Source organism: Antechinus flavipes, chromosome 2, assembly GCF_016432865.1.
Source record: "Antechinus flavipes isolate AdamAnt ecotype Samford, QLD, Australia chromosome 2, AdamAnt_v2, whole genome shotgun sequence".
In the NCBI taxonomy this organism is placed as follows: Eukaryota; Metazoa; Chordata; class Mammalia; order Dasyuromorphia; family Dasyuridae; genus Antechinus; species Antechinus flavipes.
Genome location: NC_067399.1, coordinates 482,535,870 through 482,560,908, shown reverse-complemented (window position 1 = coordinate 482,560,908; position 25,039 = coordinate 482,535,870). Strand labels below are relative to the sequence as shown.

Sequence of the window (25,039 nt, the reverse complement as noted above, 5' to 3'; positions counted from 1 at the left end):
ACAATGAGCAAAAGTAAATACATCTGGTATTATATGCAACATTTTACCCATGCAGTTTCTTTCACCCCTTTTTACTGAAAGAAGGGAATGTTTTATTATCTTTTCTCGCCCTTATTTAATTTTCCCAGAGAGTAGCTATGATCTCTTTACTCCACTACTTCTATGATTCCTTAGTATCTGTAAAATAATTAACATTCAAAGTAGTTCAAGAGCTGGTCTCAACCAATCTTTCTAACTTTATAACACTAATGTCCCTCTCAAATCATGCACCCTAGTCAACTTGAACCATTTCCCATTTTTTCATCTGACCTGCACACTCTCATATCCAGACCTTTGCTGCTCATTTAGACTGTTTCCTCTACCAATAATACTTTTTATGCCATATTTTTCTATCAAAACTCTACCATTCCCGTTTGGGCAAGCTGCTGCCTAGTGAAGCCTTCCTTGATTCCTTCTTGCCTCTCCCTTTCCTCTTCTCCTTCCTTCACAAGAAAGAAAGAAAGAAAGAAAAAGAAAAAGAAAGAAAGAGAAAAAGAAGAGAGGGAGGGAAGGAGAGAGGGAAGGAAGGAAGGAAGGAAATAAGGAAATGTTTCCTGAAGGCAGGAACTGTTGCTTTTTTTTTTCTGGTACTCTTTGCACTAAGGATAGTATCTTGTGATAACAAAAACTTTGTTATTTTAACCTGATGGAATCAAATTTAAATTAGGCAAAACTAGATTTTTTTGTGGCTTTGAGTAAGATATCAGTTAAGAGTGTTTTAAATTTAATAATACAAAATTAAGCTTAGGTTCCAGGTTTAATTCCTCTGACTTTATTTTGCTTATACAACCTCCTTACCACCCATAAAACAAAATTTTAATTATTCTTTGTAGTATGTATGAAAAGCATATCAGTTGTATAACTATATTTTGCATGGATAATACTCCAAAATAAAGTAAATATAGATGCTTCCTTCCATAATATGCCTTAACAAAAAAGTTAAAACTATTTTTTAGGAATCAAAGTTCATTGATAACAAGTGTAGTTCCTGGTGACTATGATGGAGATTCACAAATGGATGTCCTCTTAACATATCTTCCCAAAAATCATGCCAACAATGAGTTATTAGTTGTTATCTTCTGGGGACAAAATCAAACATTAAGTAAGTATATTTATACCATATACTATTATATAATTTATCAATGGATATTGAAGTAAGCAATGTTCCTTCTACTTTTAACCTGAATACAATAGAATTATGATTCTAATCATAGTTCACAGATATATAGTTTTGTGGTTATGATTAGCTATGTGTGTAAGATTTAAACAGCAATTATACACTTTTCCCCCCATTCAATGTTCAGGTTACTTTTCTAACTAAAGTGACAAAGGATTATACCTATGGAAGTCTCTCTTTTTTATATAATCACTTCTCCAGAAGAAAATGAAAATTGGTAATGTTGACTGTAGAATACAATCAGAGAAAAAAATTATATTTAAGAAAAGTTTGTATTATATGCAGTTTTCTTGCTTAAGTTAATTCTTTTTGATTCAGCAAGCATTTTCAAGTCCCTTGTTATGGACAAGGCACTAAGCTTTATCTAAATTGTTGCTATTTGTCCTCCATTCTTGAAGGGACCATGACATCAGAGAGATAATAACATGACATCCAGTGGAGTTAAGTAAAGGAAGGTTGTACCAGGTTACCATCTTCATTTTGTCTTACTGATCCATATGGGCCCAGTGAAAAGATATAACTGGAAATGGCCTCGTCTCAAAGTATTCAGACATAAATAAAAATTCCTACATTTAAAGAGCTTATACTTTCCTGTAAGATTCAATATTTAAACAGATAAGTAAATACAAAATAATTTGAGGAAAGAAACAGTAGTAACAACTAGAGAATTAGGGGGGTCAGAAAGGGTGTTCAGTAAAGTAACACATGCTGAGCTTCAATGAAATGAGATTCCAAGAAATATGCTTAGAATTGAAAACACCCTTTCAAATGCATGGAAAATAGCACATCAAGAGCTGAGTTTGGGCAACAGTGGTTGAAACACGAAGTATAACAAGATCAATGTAAAACAAGTCTAGAAAAATAGATTTAAAAGGCTAGCATGTGAAAGGTCTTGAAAAGTTATGTTCAGACCAATCCTTAAGGAAATCTATTGGCAGATACATGGAAAATGAAATGGGGAAAGGAGAGACTAAAAGAAGGGAAATCACTTAGGAGTATATTGTAATGATCTAGATAAGAGATGATCAAGCCTCTGAGATCAAGAATAGCCAAATATGGGAAGTACAGAGGTATAATTTACAAAACTTGGGAAATGATTAGAAATCAGGAATTAGAGAGAATAAAAAGTCAAGGATAACTCTGAGGTTATGAACTTTGGTTGATGTAGTAATGGTACTGTCCTCAATAGAATTAGGGAAGTTTGGAGAATGATATGGATCTGGGGGGAAAAGATTATAAGATCTTTTTTTTTTTTTTTAAGATATGTTGAGTTTCAATTATCTATGAGACATCCAACTTGTAGATATCTTGCAAGCAGTCATGTAGTACTAGAGTTCAGAAGAGAGATTAGAGCTAAATATATAGGTTTTGATATTATCTATTTGCAGATAATAATTGAACTTAAAAGAGTTGATGTGATTACTTAAAAAAAAAAAAAAAGATCTAACTAGATCACTAGGAAGAGATCCTGAAAAAGAAGAAAAGCCCAGGACAGAGTAATAAAAGAAATTAAAGATCAATCAGTCATATAATGTAGTGTTCTATTAAACATAAGGATCTTAGCAATTTGATTAAAAACTGTTGGGAAAATTGGATAGCAATATGGAAAAAAATGAAATTTAACCAACATCTTATATGAAGTAAGTATCAAATAGATGTATAAAGTTGATGTAAAAGGTCACATCATAAATTTGAATAACTGAAAGCAATTCCATATCAGATATAGATAATGGGATTTTTATCTGGAACTTGGAAAGTGAGGGAGGCACTGTGGTAGAGGGAGAAAATTTTAGGTATGAGGTATATTTAGTGAAAATAAAGTCAGGAGATAGAGTGTTTTATGTGAGGAATAACTTGGGGACTAGTGCCACTTGATTGCAGAATACATGGTGGGGGAGTAAAATATAAGGGGTTAGAAAAGTAAGAGGGGTGCTATGAAAAATTTTGAATGATAAACAGTATTTTTTATTCAATCAGGGAGGTTGATAGAGAGCCACTGCAGTTTATTGAGTAAGAGAGATGATATGGTCAGACTTATAATTTAAGAAAATGAATTTAACAGGTGAATAGAATAGGGAGAAAGTTGTGACAGGAAGACCAACCAGTGAGTTATTGCAGTAGTCCATGTGTGATATGATGAGATTCTGCACCTGGGTAAATGGCAATGTCATTAGAGAAAAAGAGGTATGAAGATATATCCTTCCTAAGACTTGGCAACAGATTAAATATTGGAGATGAGAGATAGTGAGGAGTAGAGGATAATACTTACATTATAAGCATTGCTAACTGGGAGGATGGTGGTGCCTCTGATAGTAATAACAGGAAGAGGCAAAAACTTGAAAAGATAAAAAGGGAAGATAAATGAGTTCAATTTTGAACAAGTTGAAATCAAGCTGTCCATAGGACATATAGTTAGAAATGTCTAGTATTTATTTGGAAATATAGGATTGTAAGTCAGGAGAGGGTTAGGGTTGGATAAGGAAATCTGGGACTCTTTTGCACAGAAAAATTTTTAAGAATTAAAGAGATTAAAAAGAATTAAATCTATGGAAGCTTAAGAGATCACTGAGTGAAATAATTGAGGAGAAGAAAAGAGGGACCAGGACAGAACCTTGAAGAACATTTACTATTTATAAACAAAGGCCTCACTTGAAAGAAGTAATACAAAAGAGAATTGAGAAGGAGTAATTAGACAAGTTGGAGGAGAACCAGGAGGAAGTGTGTCTAACTAACCTACAGAAAAAGAGAGTATCAAGAAGAGAGTGATCACCTGTGTTAGGAGCTACAGAGAAATTAAGAAGGAAGAGAACCGATTAAAAACCATTAGATTTGACAGTTACTAGGTCATTGGTAACTTTGGAGAGAATAATTTGGGTTGAACAATGAGGTCAGAAGCCCTGCTGTAGAGGTTTAAGAAGAATGTAAGAGGAGAGGAATTGTAGGCATCTATTGTAAAGGAGCTTCTCATGGAGTTTAATCACAAAAGGCAGGAGAGATAAGGGACAAAGGTTAGCAGAGATGGAAGAATAAAATGAGCATTTTTTTTGAGGATGTAGGGGATACATGAATTGTTTGTAGTTAATAGTTTATAGGCAGTAAGAAAGAGCCAGTTTATAGGAAGATATTGAAGATTATTGAGGGTGTGGAGAAGATAGAAGTAATCTGACTGGGAAGATGGCATAGAATATGATCCCATGTACATATAAACTGGCAAGGAGAAGAGCCACTTCTTCAGATGAGATGGGGTGAAGCAGAAAATAGCGCTCAAAAACTTCTGAGAGATGTGAAGTAAGAAATAGGGAGAAAAAGTGAGTTTTCAATGAGTAGCCTCAATTTTTTGGTCAATATCAGGTAAAGATTTCAGTGATTTTAAGAAAATAGAAGGATCAAGAAAGGAAAATATTTAAGACAAAAGTACATTTATTACCTGTGGAACAGGCCTCCCAAAGAGCACAGTGAAAGAAGTAGGAAGCTTAGAGATTTGGTGGACAGTGGGGTCGCAGGAAGGAGAGAGGTTGGACTGTGGAGAATGAGAATACGGGAGCAGGCAGCACTAGAGTGATAACCAGGAGTTCAGTCATTGGGACAGGTGAGGATGATGGTGTGGGTGAGTGTTAATCTTTGTAAAATAAGTTCCCATAGATTAATGATTGGTAGAGAGAGAAATGGAATGGGAATGTTCTTCCTTGAACAGACTTAGCAAATTATTGGGATGAGGTGGCAAATCTAAGCAGTGAAGTGGGATGGAATAGTTTCCCTCCTTCTCCATAGGCCCAGTCTGCATTTAAGGGAAATTATATTGGCAGCTGTGTAGAAAATAAATTGTTTGGAAAGGGACTTAAAGGAGGGAAATAAATTAGGAAGCTGTTTCAAAAATTGGTTCTGCAGACCTAAATTGAGGCGGTGGCTTTGTGAATGGAGAGAAAGGGTCAGCTGTGATATTTCCTTTTAGAGTCTAGTTGTCAAAGTATGTCAGATACCTGATCCTATTAATTTACTTTTTTTCAGATCCTCACAATAAGACTATTTTCAATAGGACATTTCATGATGAACCACTAATTATGGAGTAAGTATCTGCTATGGCTTCTCTATAATAACTTAAAACTTATTCAAGTAAAATTAATTCTTATCAGATATGAAATTATGCTGTCAAGTATTGAAACTAAGTGTACTATATTATAAACTTTTTTATTCTTTTGATTGTAAGTAATGTTATTCACATGGTTTAAATCTAGCATCCCATCATCAAAAGAAAATAAAATGAAAAAACAAACACTGGGAGAAAGAGAAGTAATATTTACAAAATTAACCATTCATTTATTTTGACTAAATTGCTTATAGAGGAATTCTGAATTTGGGAATAATGCTTTACCAAAAAAAAGTACTAATTCAGGATAATTATTTTTAGAAAGAAAATTTGGGTTTGTTTCAAATGGGGCTTGAAGGGTAGGTACAGGGTTTTCTTGTAAGATGCAGAAAGATCTTAAGGCTAAAATTTAGAAGAGGTACTCTTGTAATGTAGAACTTTTAAGGCATAATACAAAATAGATTTCACCAGAACCATTTGGCAAGAGAGAAATGGATCAGTGAACACATTAGAGATACTACTTGCTAACCAAATACATTCAAAATATTATTGTTTGATTAATCAATAGAAAATAAAAACTTGGAATGCATTTTTCCCCTGAGGCAATTGGGGTTAAGTAAATTGCCCAGGGTCACACAGCTAGGAAGTGTTGAGTGTCTGGGATCAGATTTGAACTCAGGTCCTTCTGACTTCAGGGCTGGTGCTGGAATGCATTTTTAAACAAATGCTGTGAGGAACTGATTAGCAATGAAGTAAGAAATAGACCCATGTATATTATACCAGATATATCAATGAATTCCAACTGGATCAAAAAGTTAAGCATAAGAAGTCCTATAAGAAGGTAGAAAAAATGAGATTATGTATTCATTTAGTTATGGAAACACAGAATAGTGTAGTGAATAACCGGCCACCCTAGAAATCAGGAGGACCAGGTTCCAGTACTGCTTCTGACACATTCTAAGCTTGTGACCTCAGACAAATGAGTTAACCTCTTAAGTGCTCTAGTCAGCTGTCTGGAACTGTAAGATGCAAAGAAGTAGCCAATCTGCATTGTCAGGGAGAGTTTTCTTCACAGTGTTCCTCTGCTTATAGAGAGGAAACTGCTTTGTTTCTATTAAATAAGAGTTGTTATTAGAGACAAAGTTGGCATAATTGTTTACATTAAAGTAATAATTTTCTATATAACAAAAGCAAATAATACTAATAGCCAGCTTTTATTTAAATTTTGAGGTGCAGGTCACTTTACAAATATTATCACATTTTATCTTCACAACTCTGCAAAAGAGATACTATAATTGTTGCTATTTTACATAAAGAAACTGAGACACAGGCTAAGTAACTTGCACAGGGGCCCCTACCTTTCAGATATCTCAGGCCAGATTTGAAATAAGTCTTTACGACTCCAGTCCCAAAGCTCTTAACAGTGGTTAATTTCGAAATAAAAATAACTTGGGAAAAGTATTTATGGCAAATTTATAGAAAATGTGAAAGAAAAAAATTACATCTAAAACATAAGTTACTGTTGACTACAATGGCAACTTCTTATTAATAATTTGAAAAGAGATATAAACTTTATAAAAGAGGAGACACAAATTATCATTTGTTACCTGAAAAATAAGCAATCTCAGTGATAATCAATGGGATAAACATATTAAAAAAACCAAAACCACTAATATCTCATGCACATCATATTGGTAGAAAAAAATTTTTTAATAGTAAACTAGTTTTAGCAGAGATGTAGAGAGAGGTATATATTTATTGTTGGTTAAATTATAATCTTATAGTGATACTTTGGGAAAGCAATTTGGAAGCACATAATAAAAGGTACATAAATCTCTGTACCCTTTGATCCTCTACTGCCATTGTTGATAATATACCCTGAAATTGTTATAAAAAAAAGATTCATGATTTTTAAAACAGCATTGTTTATAATTTCAAGTAATTGAAGGCAAATTCAATATTCAGCTGTAATTCAGTTCAGCATGCATTTGTTAACCTTTAGAAGGCGCATTTATTAACCTTTGGATAGGCACTGTTTTGAGATCTAGATACACAAAATCAAAAATGAAACAGTAGCTGGACAACCATACATAGTAAACTAATTATAAAAATTTAGAAAGTAATTTCCAGGAGTAGGGCACATATCTTCTATATAAAGAGTAATTTGTTAGCAGTAGAACTGGGGTTCCAAAAGCAGAGTGGACAGAGGTACAGTGAGATGGAGTTGAAGTTGACATTAAAAAAGTAGGAGGAAATCAGGAAGAATAATAGTCAGGGGAAGAGAGTTTAACCCAGGCAATCAATTGAATTGAATCATATTAGTAGATGATCATTCTGTTTAGGTAAGCATTGATAATGCTGATTTGGTTATTGATTCCCTGAAGAATAAAAACTGATAAGAATATGAGATGAAGTTAGGATGCAAGAATAGGCCACATGATAGACCTCTTCTTCTTGGTGACCATGATGAGATCCTGGAGCTAATTGGTTATAAAAAGGTTTCACATATTTAAAGTGCTTATCTGCTAGTCATCAGCCAAGCTCATTTTGCCCCAAGGCTTTCTATGGCATGGAGTAAGGTATCTCCCTCAAGATAGAAATCTCAAAGATCTTTCATCTTTAATTGTGTCAGATATCACTTGCAGACTTACAAGAATTTATTAAGCTCCTACTTTCTAAGAGGCACTGTGCACTTGAGTATACAAAAAAATGGCAAAAAAAAGTTTAGTCCCTGCTCTCAAGTTGATAGGGGAGACAACATAAAACAACTATGTATATCAAGACATATACAGATGTAAGAGGAAACAGCAACAGGGTAGAAAATGAGCATGGAAAGGGTTTGTGTACTACTGGGACTTGGCTAGTTATATGGGGGCTGTTTGAATAAATTATGAGGTATATACATGTGTGCATGTGCATATTTACCAGACATATAATTTCCTCTCTTTAAGGTGCTCCTGGTGAGGAACTTTTTCCAATAAACAGTGACCCTTTTTCTCCATTTCACACTTTTAGAGAGTATGTGTAAGTAATTTTGCCCAGCATCCAGCACTAGTAGGTATAATAGATAGGACTTTAAACCCAAAGCTTCCTAATTCAGCTACCTCCTCTCCATCCATTGTACCAGGTAGCATCTCACACTTCGTTAATGTGATGGAGATATGGGGAGGATTCTTATAGGTGATGAGGTCAAAAGAAATAAGAATAGTTTGCCAAATTTTAGAAAAAGAAAAAAAGGTCTTCAGAGCATTTTTTAAATGCGTAGAAGAAAACAGAAATGAAAAGAAGGTCAGAAGGAAATTGGCAAGTAGGAAAGCTTTGAAAGTAAAATGTTGAATCTATAAGATTTTTTTTAAAGCAAGTTTACATAATAGAAGCAAGAAAAAAAAAGGAAACAGACATTTAGTTAAGTGCCTACTATATGCCAGACTTTATGCTAAGTGTTATGACAATGACGATGATGATGATGATGAATAGCAGGTACTTATAGAGTGCTTACTGTGTACCAGGTACTATGCTAAGCATTTTAAAAGTATTACTTCATTTGACCTTCACAAAAATTCAGGGAGGTAAATTACCCCCTTTTTCACTTAGGGAAACTGAGATAGACAGAGCTTAAGTGCATGCCCAAGTATATGCATCTAATAAATGTCTGAGGCTGGACTTGGACTAAGGTCCTCCTTACTCCACATCCAGCATTTTATCCACTTTTTCATCTAGCTGCCTCTAAACAAAGAATTGATATTTAAGGCTTCACGTGAAACATATGTGAAACATAATCTTTTTCTTTTCTGCCTTGCAGAACTTTTTAAGTTAATTGAATTGAGAATAAACTTTTTTTTTTTTTAATGATCAAGCAGTATCAGGAATATGAGGAAATCTGGAATGAATTGTAGGAATTAATGCAGAGAAAAAATAGTTTTTAACAAACAGTACATAGTATGACCATATAAATGAAAAAGTAAAGAAGAATAAACAAACAATACTTAGCAATGAATAAAAAGTGATATAATTTTGTGTATTACAAAGGAAGGAAAAGGAAAAAAGGAAATTGGGAAAATAATCTGGGATAATAATTATATGTATGGAATTTTTTTTTCTGCTGTTGCCTTCCTTTGACTTACCAAGGTCAAAATTATACATCAAGTGAGTGGGAATTATTAATGATTTTAAGGATCAGTCTGATTTAACATTTTTATTTATGACTTGCATGAAGATATTATGTTTATCATGTTTGCAAATGACATGGAGCTGACAAGGATAACTAATTCACTAAATGGCAAAATCAAGATACAGAATGATCTAAACAAGCTAGAATGAGGGGCAAAATGTAACAAGATGCAATTTCACAGGAATTGCTGTAATTTAAGCTTTAAGGATAAGTATTACTTACATTTTTAAAAATCCACAACTGAAGTGCAGGGTGATATAGCTATTTATGTAAAAAAAAATTTAGAGGTCTAATGAACCGAACACTCAATATTGAATCAGTAGAGTACTAACACTGTCCAAAAAACTAATGTGTTGTCAGCACATATTTAAGGAAGTATGATATTCAAAACATAAGCAATAATAGCACATTATAGGCTAAATTAGCTAGGCTATAACTGGAAAATTGTGTTCAATTCTGGGTAACTTGAGTAAATGAATAAATGAAACATTTATTAAGCACTTACTATGTACAAAACAGTGTGCTGAATGTCAGGGATAAAAATAGAAAAGTATGACATTTCCAGTAAGCTCTAATCTTCTAATGAAGAAAGAACACATAGAGAAGATTTCAGCTATCATTCTGATGAAAAAGACTCATAATCCTTAGAATGCAACAGCAAAACATATGTAGTTGCCTCTTTAATGTGATTTCCATCAGCTTTTGATGATGAACTATTTAATGGTGCCAAACACTTTGGGGGCAAGAATTTCTGCATTTTCAGTAGTCGTAGTTTAGTACCTGAAGGAGCAATTGGCACACAGCATTTTACCAGAGTTTGCTTTCTAGAATGATAGTTGAGGGCACCAGGCTTAAAACAAAGCTATCGTTAAAGCTCTTGGAATCAGTTTCCTGGGTTGTCAGCATCAGAGTCTGATGGCAGATGATGGTAAAGATAGCTGTGGTGGTTTGACTTTCTTGGCACATTTTGCCTCTAATCCTGCCAGTGTGCTCTGGTGCTTCAGCTAGACTGGCATATCCCTCTGTCAATAGAAGATGGGAATGGCTAGTACTTTCTCTTTGGGGGTTGTTTTCTTGTATGATGGGTGTAAAAGTCTAGGCTAGAAGCAGAACTAGTAGTCTGGAGGGTGATGCCAGGGTTCTTGTGCCTAATTGTTGGTAGCAATTGGTCAGCTGTTATTGCTGTGGTGAAGAGGAAGGTGGGGCTCCTTTTTTCTAATGATTTCTTTCCTCAATGATGGCTACAGTAACTGGGCTAGAAGCAGGTGTTTGTGGAACATTGCTGTTCTGAAGGCTCTGGGGTTCAGGATCCTAGTCTGTCTCTACTAGCATCTGAAGGAAGATATTGATCAAAATGGTGGTGGGGGTGGGGGGAGCTCCTTTAGGACAGGGCTTTTTGACTTTTTCTGTATCCCCAGCATCTTAACACAATGCATGGCACATAGCAGATGATTAGCAAGTAACTTAACTGTTAGTTGATTGGTTCGTTGTTGACTTGATTTACACAACAAATCCTTCTGTCTTTCTTTCAAGTAATTTGACGCTTCAGCTAGGTTAGCTTGACTGCTCAATGATATTTGAAAAACATCCTGATATGCTAGAGTGAAGGTGGGGAGAGACAGAATTTACTTAAGAAGCCAAAAGTACAGCAAATTTCTCCAAATAAATCTAGAAAACATACCAGAGCAAATTCTAATGGGAAAACCCAAGACAAAGTAATAGTGAATCATGTTCCTTATAGAGAGACTGAGAGATCTGTGGATACTAGGGACAGAGTCAAGCCAGGAGCTCTGCATGTGGACATTCTGGTGCTAAAGGAAAGCATAGTACAAAAGCAAGTGGAGATCCATGATCTGTGTTGAAGCACCCCCAGACACGTATTGGGATACTTTGCTGGGGGGAAAGTGCCAACTCGCAACTTTGTTATCCACCACTCAGTTCCAGGATCACAGATCCAAAAGAGCTCCCTACCTACCTTCTGACCCCAATACAAGGCTCTGTATTATAAAGAAAAGAGCCAATTCAGAAGCAAGACAATGATGTATCTCTGAAGCCTTTAGGCTTACAGAAGAATGACAGAGCATGAATGCCAGACCAAAGGGGAAACTGCAATTCTATCAGTCTAAGTTAATTGATTTTCTAAGCTGCTTGAGAGTGACTGAGTCAAGCAGCATTCTGCTTTTGCACATATCCAAACACAGATCAAGAACCTGTAAAGATCTAACAATCAAACTTTACCCTGGATCAGATCACCTGGAGAACATTGAAAATTCAGTTTCCCAGTTTGAGATGTTCTGAAGACCCTGTAACAACAAAATGCTCACTAACCCAAGAAAGTAGCAGAAAACCTTCCTTGGCACTAATATCAAGTGCAAGGTCAGAAGTAAGCTGGAAAAATAAGCAAATGACCCAAAAAATATTTTATCATGTAAGAAAAAGAAAAGCTATTGTGACAAGGATACTTATGAAACAAACTCACAAGAAGACAATAACTCCAAAACATCTAAGTAAAGTCTCAAAATACAGATTAGGTACAAATTGAAATTCTACTAAAATTCTACTAGAGCAGCAAGGATCATGAAGACATGAAGCAAGAGGTTTAGAAGAGTCAAAAAATGTTTCATCAATGACATGAGAATGCTAGAGGGAAAAAATAGAGAAAAAAATGAGAGCTCTGAAAGAAAGAATTTTTATAGTTTGCACAGGAGATACAAAATTTTGTCCAAGTAACTAATCCCCTGAAAATTAGAATGGAACAAATATAATCAATGTTTCTATGAGAAGATAAGAAATATTAAAAATGAAGAAATAGAAGAAAATGTAAGATATTTCATAACAAAAACAAGTGACTTGAAAAACAAATGGAAGAGGAAAAAAAATCGAAATATGATTAATTAAATAAACTTTTAGGAACATTATAGCCAAAATCCAGAGTTTACTAATCCAAGAAAAAATAATACAAGCAGTTAGAGGGAGAATAAAAAGTTCCAATGAACTGCAGTCAGGATCACACATGATTTATCAGCTATACTTTAAAGGAGAGAAGTATTCCTAAAAAGCAAAAGATAAGAATAGATTTACAGATAAAAACAACTTACCAGAAAAATAGAGTATAATTATATCGAGGAGAAAAGTAGACTTTTAAAGAAATAAAAAATTTTAAAGCATTCCTAATGAAAAGACCAGAGTTATATAGAAACTTTGAAGTTAAACACACAAAAGTTAAGAGAAACATTAAAAAAATAAGCATAAACACACATGATAAAGGACTATAGAAAGAAAAACTATTTACATTCTAGTATGGGTAGATAAAAAATGTATCTCTTCTGAACCCTATTATCAGGGATTATAGAAGGAGTCTAATTAGACAGTCTTGGGAGTGGTTCTGTTATGCCCTCATAATCTTAAAAGAAGAATGGAAAGAGAGAGGAAGAGAAAGACATTTATAGGGGGAGGAAAGTTAGGAGGATAATTATCTCACAAAATCAGGGTACACAAGTAGATGTCTACATAGTCATTAAGCATTTATTAAGGCCTACTATGAAAATAGAAAAAAAGAGGAAATAGGGAAGGCAATAAACAAATACATGTATAAAGAAGATTTGTAGAGGTTAAATGGAAAATTATTAGTAAAGGGTAAGTTCTAAAATTAAGAGGAGTTGGGAAAGACTTTCTGTAGAAGATAAATTCTAGTTAGGACTTAAAGGATCTTGGAGATATTAGGGAGCCATTGAAGTTTATTGGGTAGGGTATGAGGAGTGGTATGCATGATCAGACCTTCACTCTTTGAAAATTACTTTGGCAGCTGAATGGAATGTGTTTTGAAGTGGGAAGAGACTTATTATAGTCAGATGCCAGCAGGCTAAGTGTGAAGTGATGAGGCCTTCTGGGGACGACAGAAGAGAGAAAGGTGGGGATGAAGGGGAAAGTGACTGACACTTGAACCTTTATCTGAACTGATCAAAGGAGAGAAGAATACACACAATATTGGGTACAAAAATATATCTCATTCAGCAGGGAAATAGGAGGGAAAAGGATATGAGAAAAAAGAGGAATTAATAGGAATACAGATTAAGGCAGCAATTAATTTTAGCAAAACAATCTCACAAAAATATTGAGAACTCTTTTTCTAGTGTCAAAAGGGGATCTGAATTGAGGAGTGACTGAACTAGTTATGATATTTAAATGTGATGGAATACTATTGCCCTGAAAGAAACAATGAAAAAGATGACTTCAAAGAAACCTGAACAGAACCAGAATAATTTATGCAATGATAGAAACATCTGAAAAAATTAGCAACTCTGATCAGTTCATTCACTGACCACAATTCAAAGGATTAGTGATTGAACTATGTTTTCTACCATTTGATAGAGAGATAAAGGACTCAAGATACAGAATGAAACACATACACACACACACACACAGAGTTTTAGATAGATAAATCAATTAATCTATAGATATCTATATACATATATGTAAATATGTAGATATCTATTAAATGATAAAGAATGAAATATATAACAGATGTAGAAAACATTTTTGCTTCATTATACATGTTTATAACAGGAGTATTATTTTGGGAAGGAATATATATATTCGTATATGTCTGTGTCTGTGTGTGTGTGTGTGTGTGTGTGTGTGTGTGTGTGTGTGTATGATGGATTTGGAATTATAACTAAGAACTAACAATTTAGAAAGTGAACCCTGTCTTTTCAGAATATGAAAAGCTCCCTTGTCAAAGAGAGATTAAGTTTATTTTTATTACTCTTCCAGTTAACATAAGTTACTTTTATATAAATATTTTTCCTATGTAAAGAAGAACTTAAGTAGAACTATCTGTATTTAGTTTATTCTACTGAATAAACTACTGAAGTTGTTCAACAGAGTCTGCATAAAACTTGTCAGTGATATTATAGGGGGTGATCCTGGCTTTATATAAAAATTTTACATCTAAGGTTCCTTACAACTAAAGATTCTTTGCATCCTATGATTATTATTGTTAGGGTTATTAACATTTGTATGTTTCTCAATGTAACTTTTTTCTCTGTTTGGTTTACTTTACATCCTCTATCCTAAGAGACTGTGTTGATTTTTATACATGATTATTTCTCTGAATGCTTTTAGGGTACAAACTAGATGATTTTAGATTATAAAATAAATTTCCAAAGATAATACTAATAAGGAAGCAACTATAATCTTTCCCTTTAAAATGACAGTGAGATTTCAATAAAATTTCTAGAACATACTTAATTTTTTTTCATTCTTTTTCGTTTCAGTTTCAATGGTGATTTAATCCCTGATATTTTTGGTGTCACAAATGTATCTAGCCAACCACAGATACTATTAGGCGGGTAAGTAGATAGTAATGTAATTAAATGACAGTGTACATTGTATAAATATTGGTGCTATTTTGACTATTTCTATAAAGTGAAGCTAAAGATTGGTCTCTATATCTGTCATTGAAAAGTTCAAACCATTATAAATAAGAACATAATTTCCAAGATTTTAAAAGGGTATTTTCTCCAAACCTGGAATTCCCTTAATCAAAAAATAAATTTGGTTGCATATTGTTTCTTAACTTGAGAACATTTTGCATGTTCTCTAAGAATTAAAAAATGTGAAATTTACCAGTAACTATTTAATCATTTGATTTTTAGGTGTGCGTTTAGGGATAGAAGAATTTCATTTAAATATGATGGATTTTAAGACAGAGAACAAATCTTAAAGTCAGAAACATGTGGGTTCAAGTCCTTTTGATATATTCTACTTGGAGTAGTGCCCTGGAAGTCTCTTAAATTGCAGATTTATATTATTAGGACATATTTCCTCATTGGGAATTCCCTACACCAGTGAAATAATCATTAAATCCAGATCTAAAAAAATTTAAATTCTAGATAACATAAACCTTTACTGGAACTCTCTTCTAATTATGCTAGATCTCAAACTTTCATTGGCAGGGTTACAAAAACTTATAATCAGAATTTATGGGGCATTGTTTTCCATGGCATTTGTCCAGACTTTCTAGTCATCTGTTCACTCCCCAAGTACTTGTATAGAAGGGGTCTTTTACTGCATTTTCCTTGCAATGGAGCAGTTCTGATCATTTAAAAATAAGTGAACTATGGGCAAGCTGTTTCTCATAAGAGATCAGTAGCCTTGCAATATCATTTTCTTGCTTCTTGTACAAAATCAGTGTACTAACTCTCAGAATGGTGTAAAGGCTTACCTTTTACTGTCTCATCCAAATACCTAAAATCTAATACATTTTCTTTCCTTGCTATAAGGAATATGTACTTCTTTTTGATTATTACTTTTTTAATCTACTGATCACAAGCTCACAGATGTGTTTTCATAATTCACGGTTTTCTTTAAAAGCACCATACTCTTGTTCAATCAAATTTAAGTCAACTAGGTGGCAGAGGACCTAGTTTGAGAAAGCCCTGAATTTGAATTACACTTCATGTATCCTCTAGTTGTGTGATCCTAGGTAAGTTATTTAACCTCTTAGTAACTTAAGCCTTATCTGTAAAACGGATAACACCTACTTCACTGGACTGTTTTAAAGATCAAATGAGATAATGTATGGACAGCATTTTCCAAACCTTAAAGGGCTATGTAATATTAGCTTATTATTATTATTTTGAATTTTTCTTTTTTACTAGTACTAATAGTAGGTAGTACTTTAGTATTGCTCACAGTGAATTTACACATAATTGAGGTAAATCTCAAACAAAATTCAGTTTGAGAGGAGTATCTGGATATTCTTATTTTAGAGGGTTTGTGAGAGGGAAATCGTTCTCTCCTGTTCCTGCTGCCATATCCAATAGAATCTGAAGTGACTCTTCTGAGAAAATTGCCCATTACCCTATCTGTAGGATATCAGAGTTACTCAGGAAGGTTTCTGGGGAACTAAGACTCAATAGGTAGGTAATCCTAATCTATTCCTTTCTTACTCCAGAATTTTCTTTGCTTCCTTAACATCTCTGAAAGCTCCACCCCTATTTGTTCTCAGAGTGACAGAAGGTGGAATTAAAAGGAGGATGGTGCCAGTCTACTTTATTTATTCTCACAGTTCTTAGTAATAGTACTCATATAATCAATAACCTCCTCTTTGAAAATTGAGGAAATACTCAGAATATTTTTAAATTATGTGACTGAACATTTAAAATAACTGCGTGGGAAATTAAAATGTTTTTGAAATTTAAGAACGCTAAAATAGTCCATACTGTTACTCTTGTTTTCTATTTATTTTATGAGGAATTTATTGGAAATATTTTGCTATCTCTTTATAAAGTTATACCCCTTCTCCTAATCCAACATTAGCAACATATTTCTATTATTTCTTCTGTGAAAATATGGTTTTAAAATGAAATCCTCCTACTTCAAGTTGCTTAATCCAAATTTTAAAATAAATATTTTATATGTAATTTATATGGCTATTGTTTAGTACTTCAATGGATTTATGATCTTATTGCTATGGGTATTTCTCTTATAGTCCAAATTATAGCCTATTTATTTCTTCTCATCTTAATCTGAATAGCTTTCTGGAGGTCATCTCAGTATCCTCAGTTCTAAAATGAGGAGAAGAGGAGAAGGAGTTAGATTCAGTAACTTGTGTGGCCTCTTTCATATCTAAATCTATCATCCTCTGATCTTATCATGGTTATATTTATTTTGACTTTTGTTGTCAATAATAAGCTGACAATTCATAATAATGTTTTGTGATTATCATGTCTAATACCTTCTGTATTGCTTCTTGAGATTAGTATTCAGAAAAATAGGAATTAAGATTTTGCAATATATAAACCTTAGGCCTTTTCATGTCCTAATAACAATGTATCCTTTTCATCTCCTTTGTGTATACCCTTCATATCTAGAATACTAGATATTAAAGTATATGTTGACTTGGTTGGGTGGATTTTGTTAAACTCTTTGTACCATTTCTTTCTGACTTTATGTACTGAGCAGATGGTGACTCATGTATGGACCTCTTTCCATAGTTTTTCTTCATGTAGTCATTTGGCAAGTTTTTCTTCATGTTAGTCATTTGGCAATTGTGCATCGATGAAATAGCCAAATTTTCTCAAAATTATATTTCTTTTTCTTTTGGTATAAGATGAAAGAAAATTGCTTTATTTGCCTCTCTAAGGACCATCCTTTAACTGATTTTTTAAAAAAAATTCTTCTTTTATTTATAGCAGAAGTGTTAGTATTGATGCATTTTACTTCTTTCAGGAGTGTGCCACTTTATTGGACATTAGACAAAGATCCCCATGGTTAGAGTGCCAACTACTAAAGTTTTATGGGTATTCTAAAAATTATGATATCCTTGGCATTTCTACCATTGTCATTGGAAATTTAAAGAGAGATACACAACTAAGAAATTTTTTTTCTTCATTCCATAAGTTTCTTAATATAACCAAAGAATTTATTACTTAATAATACAATAATAAAACAAATAAACTTGCCCAGCATCACCCAGCCAATAAGTATCTGAAGTCAAATTTGAACTCTTGTCTTTCTAACTTCAGACTACATGTTAAGTAGTTTGCTAAGTATTGGTGTTACACAAATTAAAGCAAAAAGAAAGACTACTTTTCCCCTCAGGAGCTTATGTTCTAATAAGGTAGATTTCCTATAAAAGGGAAGCTGAAAAATATACATAAGTGAGGCATAATAGTTGGAGAATCAGGAATGTCTGGTTTGGGACTTATCCTCCAAACTGAGGTTCTGGGAAGAATGAGATAAAAGGAATTTTTTCAAGTTCTCACCAATGGAAGAAGGATTTTTTTTTTTCAAATTCAAATAAAAAATATTTTGAACCTAATCATAGTTTTAATTTATTAAATATGAAATTCAAATTATCAATGTACAAAACTGAGAGAAAGGGTTAGGAAAGATTTCAAATGAAACTATTAATATTATTAATAACTTTGCTAATCAGTATTTAAAGCTCCAACTTCTTCCTTAATCTAATCTTTTAATGACTTAAAATAAAGTACTATTATGCTACATTTCTTACAAATAGCACTTAACAAATGTTACTTTTGAATCTATCACAAAGTACAAAGTAACTAGCAATATACAATGTATAACTGATAGAACTCAAGCATTTGGAATATCCTTGCTCTTAATGTTAAAATGAAAATACCTATTATTTTGATCAAGGACAAACTTAACATTTATTCAGTATCTTCCTATGCTGCTGGAGTATTTGCTTGTGCTTTAGAAGTACAACACAATAGGTAGAGAATTGGGGGTGGAGTCAAGAGGACCTAAATTCAAATTTAACTTCAGACATTTACTAATTGTATGACCTTGAGCAAATCACTTAACTTCTATCTGCCTCAGTTTCCTGAATTATAAAATGGAGGGAATCATAACACCTACATCCCAGAGTTGTTGTTAAGGATCAAAAGATAAACGTTATAAAATGCTTAGCATAGTGCTTGGCACTTAGGCGCTTAATAAAAACTTATTCCCTTGTCTTCCCCCTTATAGACCAAGCCCAAGAGTTTATTATTTAAGTAGGTAAATATGAAATTTGTGATAGAAATGTATTCTGCACACTTTGGTCCTAATTTGTTTTAATTTACACGTAAATTATATGGAATATTTTCATTCATATACAATTACTTATAACTATAAACTTTGTGACCATTTTTTTTTTCCTTCAGAGGAACTGTAAAACAGGAATTAAAATCTAGTTAACTTTTGTCAAGATAGGAAAGAATGGATCTTACTTTTTCATTATGATACTTTCTCTTTTATTACATTGTATTCAGTGATTATTTAAGTAGAGCACTTATCACAAGTTAATTAAATAGAGTAAACTTCACTTTATAATTTCATTTTCTTGATAATCTGTTAAGGATAAATGGCAGATACTTGTCCATAATAACTTATAATAGAATTATTATAAAGTGTCATCTAGATTGGATTTTTTTTTAATTATATGAAAATAGGTAGAAATTTATTTCACAAAAATTAATATAGGTAATCTTTAAGATAGTTGTTACTCATTGTGTATAATCAGCATCAGTACTTATCCTCTTAGTAAACACAAAGTTTATTTTGAAACACTTTACAGTTCCTTTAGATTCTTACTTAGCATGTAGGTAAAACCAGTTTTTATCATGGCCATTTTTTAGAAAAATTCATCTGTTTTTACACAAAAAAGAGACTTTGTTTTCTAACATTTTCCAGTGATCCTAGAGAAATATTTAATTCTAAGGGGAGAAGAAAATCTACTTATTTCCAGAATTGCTTCTCCAGTAAGACTTTTATTGTTCTTTTCTGTTGTCTCCACACCAGACTAGGATTAATGAAATGCCTTTTGGTAAATCATGATCAAAGTGTCCTGTTTTTTATTTAAGAAGAGATAATTACTTTTAATAGAAGTCTTACAAAAATCTTTTAGTAGTTAGCCAAACCATATTTGATGTGTTGTTTTAGAATCTTAAGATTATAAACTTAGATCTGGAAGTGACCTTTGAAGTCTTCATTTTTCCAGATGAAGTAACAGGCCCTCAGATCAATCAACTGCATTTATTAAGCACCTACTATATTGTAATTATTGTTATCAGTTGTTACTTTTATGTCTGTCACAGAGTGCAGGTGATGTTAATCAGCAATATAGTTTATTACTAATGCGATTCAAGAATTTAGAATATCATTGCTCTTAATGCGAAAGTAAAAATACTTGTTATTTTGATCAAAGACAAGTGATATTTTCCAATAGTGAAATAGAGGTAATCTACCCAGGTAGCATAGTAGATAAAGAACTGGAATACAAAGAAAGGCCAAAAACAAAAAGAAAGAAGCAAAAACAGTCTTCACTATCCAGGATTTCACAGGTTAATAGGGAAACATCATGCAAACAGTTTTGTACAGATAAGATATATACCAAAAAAAATTCAAGGTAATCTCAGAATAATGACTCTAAGACCGAGCACAACTAGAAAAGGCATTTTATAGACGTGAGGTTTTACCTGAGAAACTTCAAAGAAACTAGACTAGTTGGGAAAGAGAGATGAGCAGGGAAAGGGGGGAGAGGAAGAGAAGGAAGGAGAGAAAGAGGGAGAAAGAGATAGAGACAGAGAGTCATTGTATTGCAGTGTATGTGAAGTAAAATATAAGAAAACTAGAAGGATAGAAGGAGTCCAGATTAAGATGCATTTGAAACCATCAGGAGATTTTATATTTGATCCTGGAGGTAATAGGCAGTGAATTTTTAAATGGGAGGTGAAGGATGGGTAAAAGGATAAGACCTGTGTTTTAGGAAAATTAATTTTATAGCTTAGTGGAGGATGATCTGAAGTTGGGTGACCTTTGAGGCAGGAAGATCAATCAGGTTATTTCAGTTACATAAATGTGAAGTGATGTGGGAATATATAAAGTTATACTCTACTTAAGAAGAGAGGAAGCATACATGAGGGGTATTACAAAGATAGAAACTACATGTGCATTAACTTCTGATTAGAAATGGCAATATCACAAAAACCTAGAGCGGAGAGTTTGTAGAAGAGGGGAATCAGGCATGTGAAAGGCTGCAGAGAAGACAAGGAGAACAAGGGGTGAAATGATTGGCCCCTCATAACATTGATATTAAGGTACATGGACAGAATTTGAACCTAGAACTCAGCCCCATATCTAGCACATTTTCCACTATGCTAAAGCAGTCTTATTAGGAAATGTTTTGATTTGGTTTTTCCCCCCAGACCTTTGAATATTTAATGAAAATTTTTATGCCTTTCAGAGTGAGTATTTTACACTATGAATCTTTTCTTAAATTTTATTCAGATGCTTTTATTTAAATCTCACACCTTTCCAAACATAGCCTTTCATTCCCCGAGAGTATTTAAGACTATAATCTTAAATTGATTTTTCAGAAAGATTTTATCAGTTTTCTTTAAGAATAGCATAAATAATCATTTCTGTACATAAAAATATTTTCTTGGAATATTAAAGTTAATGATTAGTTATATTTAAAATTAATTAATTCCAAATATGCATCCTTGTCTAAGGAAAATGGGTTTTTGTTTTACTAATCTGTAATCAAGGTGAATACTTTTTTTCATAGACAATATTTACTTATATAATATAAATTAATGTGATTCTTTATTATTTTCTAAATATTAATACTTATAGTATTTGCTATATAAAGTTGATTTTTTTGATATTTTAAAAATAAAATATTTTGATGTCATGTTTTGTGGTGAGCTTTTTCTTCTCAAAACTCAGCCAGGTGATAAAAGTTCAGATCTTTTATTATCTCCAATATAGCCCTGTTAGCTTAGAGGCCTATCTCTCTGCTTGGTTCCAAGAGCTCTCTCCGAATGTCGCCAAATCCAAAGGTCTGGTCCTTCAGCCTCTGCCTCAGCTTTTCTCCAGCCAGCTCCACTCTTCATCTCATTCCAGAGAAATCTCGACTTGTAGCGTCTTCACTCTGAAGAACTTCCTTGACTGGCCCATTGAAGCTCTATTTGTGCTAGTGCTCTCTGGCCCAAAGAGCTTCAAGGGAGGTGTGAACTCATTGAACTCCAATGAGTAAAGGTGTGAACACAAGCCTTGTATTAATTAGTTCTACTTAGTACCTTGTTTCAGGTTCTGCCCAAAACATCTTCTTGTAAGATTAGAGCAACTCTAATTAGTTAGCAGTTAGTAAGGATTCCAACATCTCCCCCTTTCTTTTGTTAGATGAAAACACCAAAGGAAATAGGAAATCTAATCAGATTAGTGGGTTTCTGAAGGGGTACACATAAATCCATCAATATGATATACATGGTATACATAAATCCATCAATATGGGAGGCATTATACATAATTTACATAAGCACATAGCAATATAACACAGGTTAGTAGTAATGTAACAACATGAATCAACCTGAAGATTTACATATGTCCATAAGTCCTAGAAATAGTCCATAAGCAATCCATTGTCCATTAGTTCATGTGCCAGGAATCTAATAATTCTTGTAAGCTCTGAAGTACTGCAAAAGGTCTCATTAACAATTTTTCATCTCAGGGAACCCAATGATTCTTGCTGGTTTTTTCAAGAACTAAAACAGTTTCATCTTGTGTTAGGAAATCCAATGATTCCTGAAGATTTTAAAAGTCTTTTTAACAGTCTCCTTGTCAGCCATTTGATTCTTTCTCCATCTGTGGAAATATAAGCAGATCCTCTTCCCCAAGCAGTTAATCTAATTCCCTTCTATTTACCAAATTTGGGATTTCTCCTCATCATCTGGTAATTACATTGGAGTTGTTTGCATTGGATGTTGTCTTGTTGTCTTAAAAGGCCTGTATTCTTCCCAACTGTAATCCTGATTGCTTTTCTGTTGGTTGATGACATCAGAGTTCTGAATTTCTAAAGTCTCTCTGGGTGTAATCTCAGCTGCTATCATGCCCCACCTGTCCTTTGATTGATACTTTGGAGCTGGGCCTTGCCTCTCCTTCCTCTGGGTCAATATACATTTAGAGGCCCAATGAAAGCCTCTGTTGCATTTTGGACATGGGGTTTTGGGTTTTCTCTCACCCCGTCTTCTCAATCTATCTCCATTTCTACATTGGGCTCTCAAATGTCCAGTTTTTCCACACTGAAAACATTGACTAGTTTCTCTAGAATTCCTCTGCCAAGAAGGACCTTGTCTTTCCATGTTCATCATAGTCTGGGCATAATAAGCATTTGTGCCCACTGTGGCACAGCGTCTAATGATCTCCTCCAAAGAAGCATCTTTGTCTAGCCCCCATATAATTCTTTTGCAAACCTCATTGGCATTTTCCTTAGCCAAATGTCTAGTCATTATTTCTGTTGCTGCATTGTCTCCAATGGTTCTTATTACAGCTGTTTGCAGACGTCCCACAAAATCTGCAAAAGGTTCGTTGGGACCTTGCTCTATTTTTGTGAAAGCATTATTTCCATCTTTCTGTCCAGGGAGAGAATTCCAAGCTTTTATTGCAGCCTTAGAAATTTGCTCATACACTGTTATGGGATAATAAATCTGTTCTGAACTCTCTGCATACTGACCTTCACCAGCTAGTTGGTCAAAAGCAACTTGTACAATAGCTCCTGTTTGCCTATTGCGTTGGGCTTGAATCCTACATAATTCATGAAACTCTGAAAGCCACAATAAATTTTGTCCCGGTTCAAGACATGTTTTAGCGATGGATTTCCAGTCATTCGGGGTTAAGATTTCATAAGACAAATTATCCAGTAACATCTTCACATAAGATGATGTAGCCCCATAAAGAGTGCAACCCTTTTTCAAATCTTTAATTTTTCCCAAATTAAAAGGAGTGTATTTTCTCTCTTTTTGACCTGAGGAGTTGAGCTCTTCAATCACAGGATATGTATTTATAAAATCAGATATATCTTCTCCTTCATTTTTTGCTTTAATTAATGCTTTTTCTAATCTTGTCAAATTCTGCTTTACAGGAGAAGCTGACTGTGTTTCTGTCTCTCTCCCTCCCCTTTGTTCCACCCATGAAGGGTTAATTGCGGGGGGAGGGTCATGAGATGTGGAATCACCTAATTCCTCCTGCTGTGAAGTCTCATACTCAGAATTTGTAATTAACTCCATTCTCATTTGATTCCTCCTCCTTTTCACCTAGTAAAGTTGGCACTTCTTCCGCCTGTACTTTCCTTTTCATCATTCTATCACTTAAATAACTTCTTATAGCCAATTGTATTATATTATATGTATTAATTATGTCTTTGGAAATTGAGTCAGGTCCATTTCTATTATAAAAAAGATCCTCTCTTTCTAATGTCCACTGCATTGAGTTTGAATTAGATCTGTAGCATTCACCCAGTTTTTCTCCGATTAATTTCCATTCATCTAAATCTAATTCCTTTTCTGTAGAAAACCAAGGACATATGTACTTAACAATTTCTAAAAGTTCAGTGATCTGCTCCAAAATTATAATTAAACCTTGGCTTTCCATAATTTTGACAATGCTCTCTAAACATTTTCCTTGAACAGAAACAGGCTGTTTTCTAAATATCTGTCCCATCTTAGGTGAAATTCTACTTTAACTCTTTTAACAAAATTTCTTTGTTGTACTCACTCTAATTTCTGGGTCAAGAAGACTTTTCCACTGGATCAGGATCAGAGGCTTTTCCACTGGAATCCACTGAGGGGGGTCTGTCAGCCCCACGTTGGGCGCCAAAATGTTGGAGTTCAAATGTGGGTTTCTTGTTCTTCTATAAAATATTATAAAAGTTCTCTCTGGGTGCCTTCCCTGGAATCAGGATTTTGTCAGTCCCTGTTCGGGCGCCAAAATGTGGTGAGCTTTTTCTTCTCAAAACTCAGCCAGGTGATAAAAGTTCAGATCTTTTATTATCTCCAATATAGCCTGGTTAGCTTAGAGGCCTATCTCTCTGCTTGGTTCCAAGAGCTCTCTCCGAATGTCGCCAAATCCAAAGGTCTGGTCCTTCAGCCTCTGCCTCTGCTTTCTTCAGCCTCCAGCCAGCTCCACTCTTCATCTCATTCCAGAGAAATCTCGACTTGTAGTGTCTTCACTCTGAAGAACTTCCTTGACTGGCCCATTGAAGCTCTATTTA

General features: G+C 33.7%; 1 protein-coding gene across 1 annotated transcript in view; it reads left to right on the top strand.

The window, feature by feature from the left end:
* The window catches only part of ITFG1 (integrin alpha FG-GAP repeat containing 1), a 298,986-nt gene that overhangs the window by 20,088 nt on the left and 253,859 nt on the right, over window positions 1-25,039 (top strand). Inside the window, exons 3-5 of the mRNA XM_051979798.1 lie at window positions 996-1,141; window positions 5,225-5,282; window positions 14,751-14,825. Of these exons, the coding sequence (XP_051835758.1) occupies window positions 996-1,141; window positions 5,225-5,282; window positions 14,751-14,825 (279 nt within the window). The remainder of the gene's footprint in view (window positions 1-995; window positions 1,142-5,224; window positions 5,283-14,750; window positions 14,826-25,039) is intronic.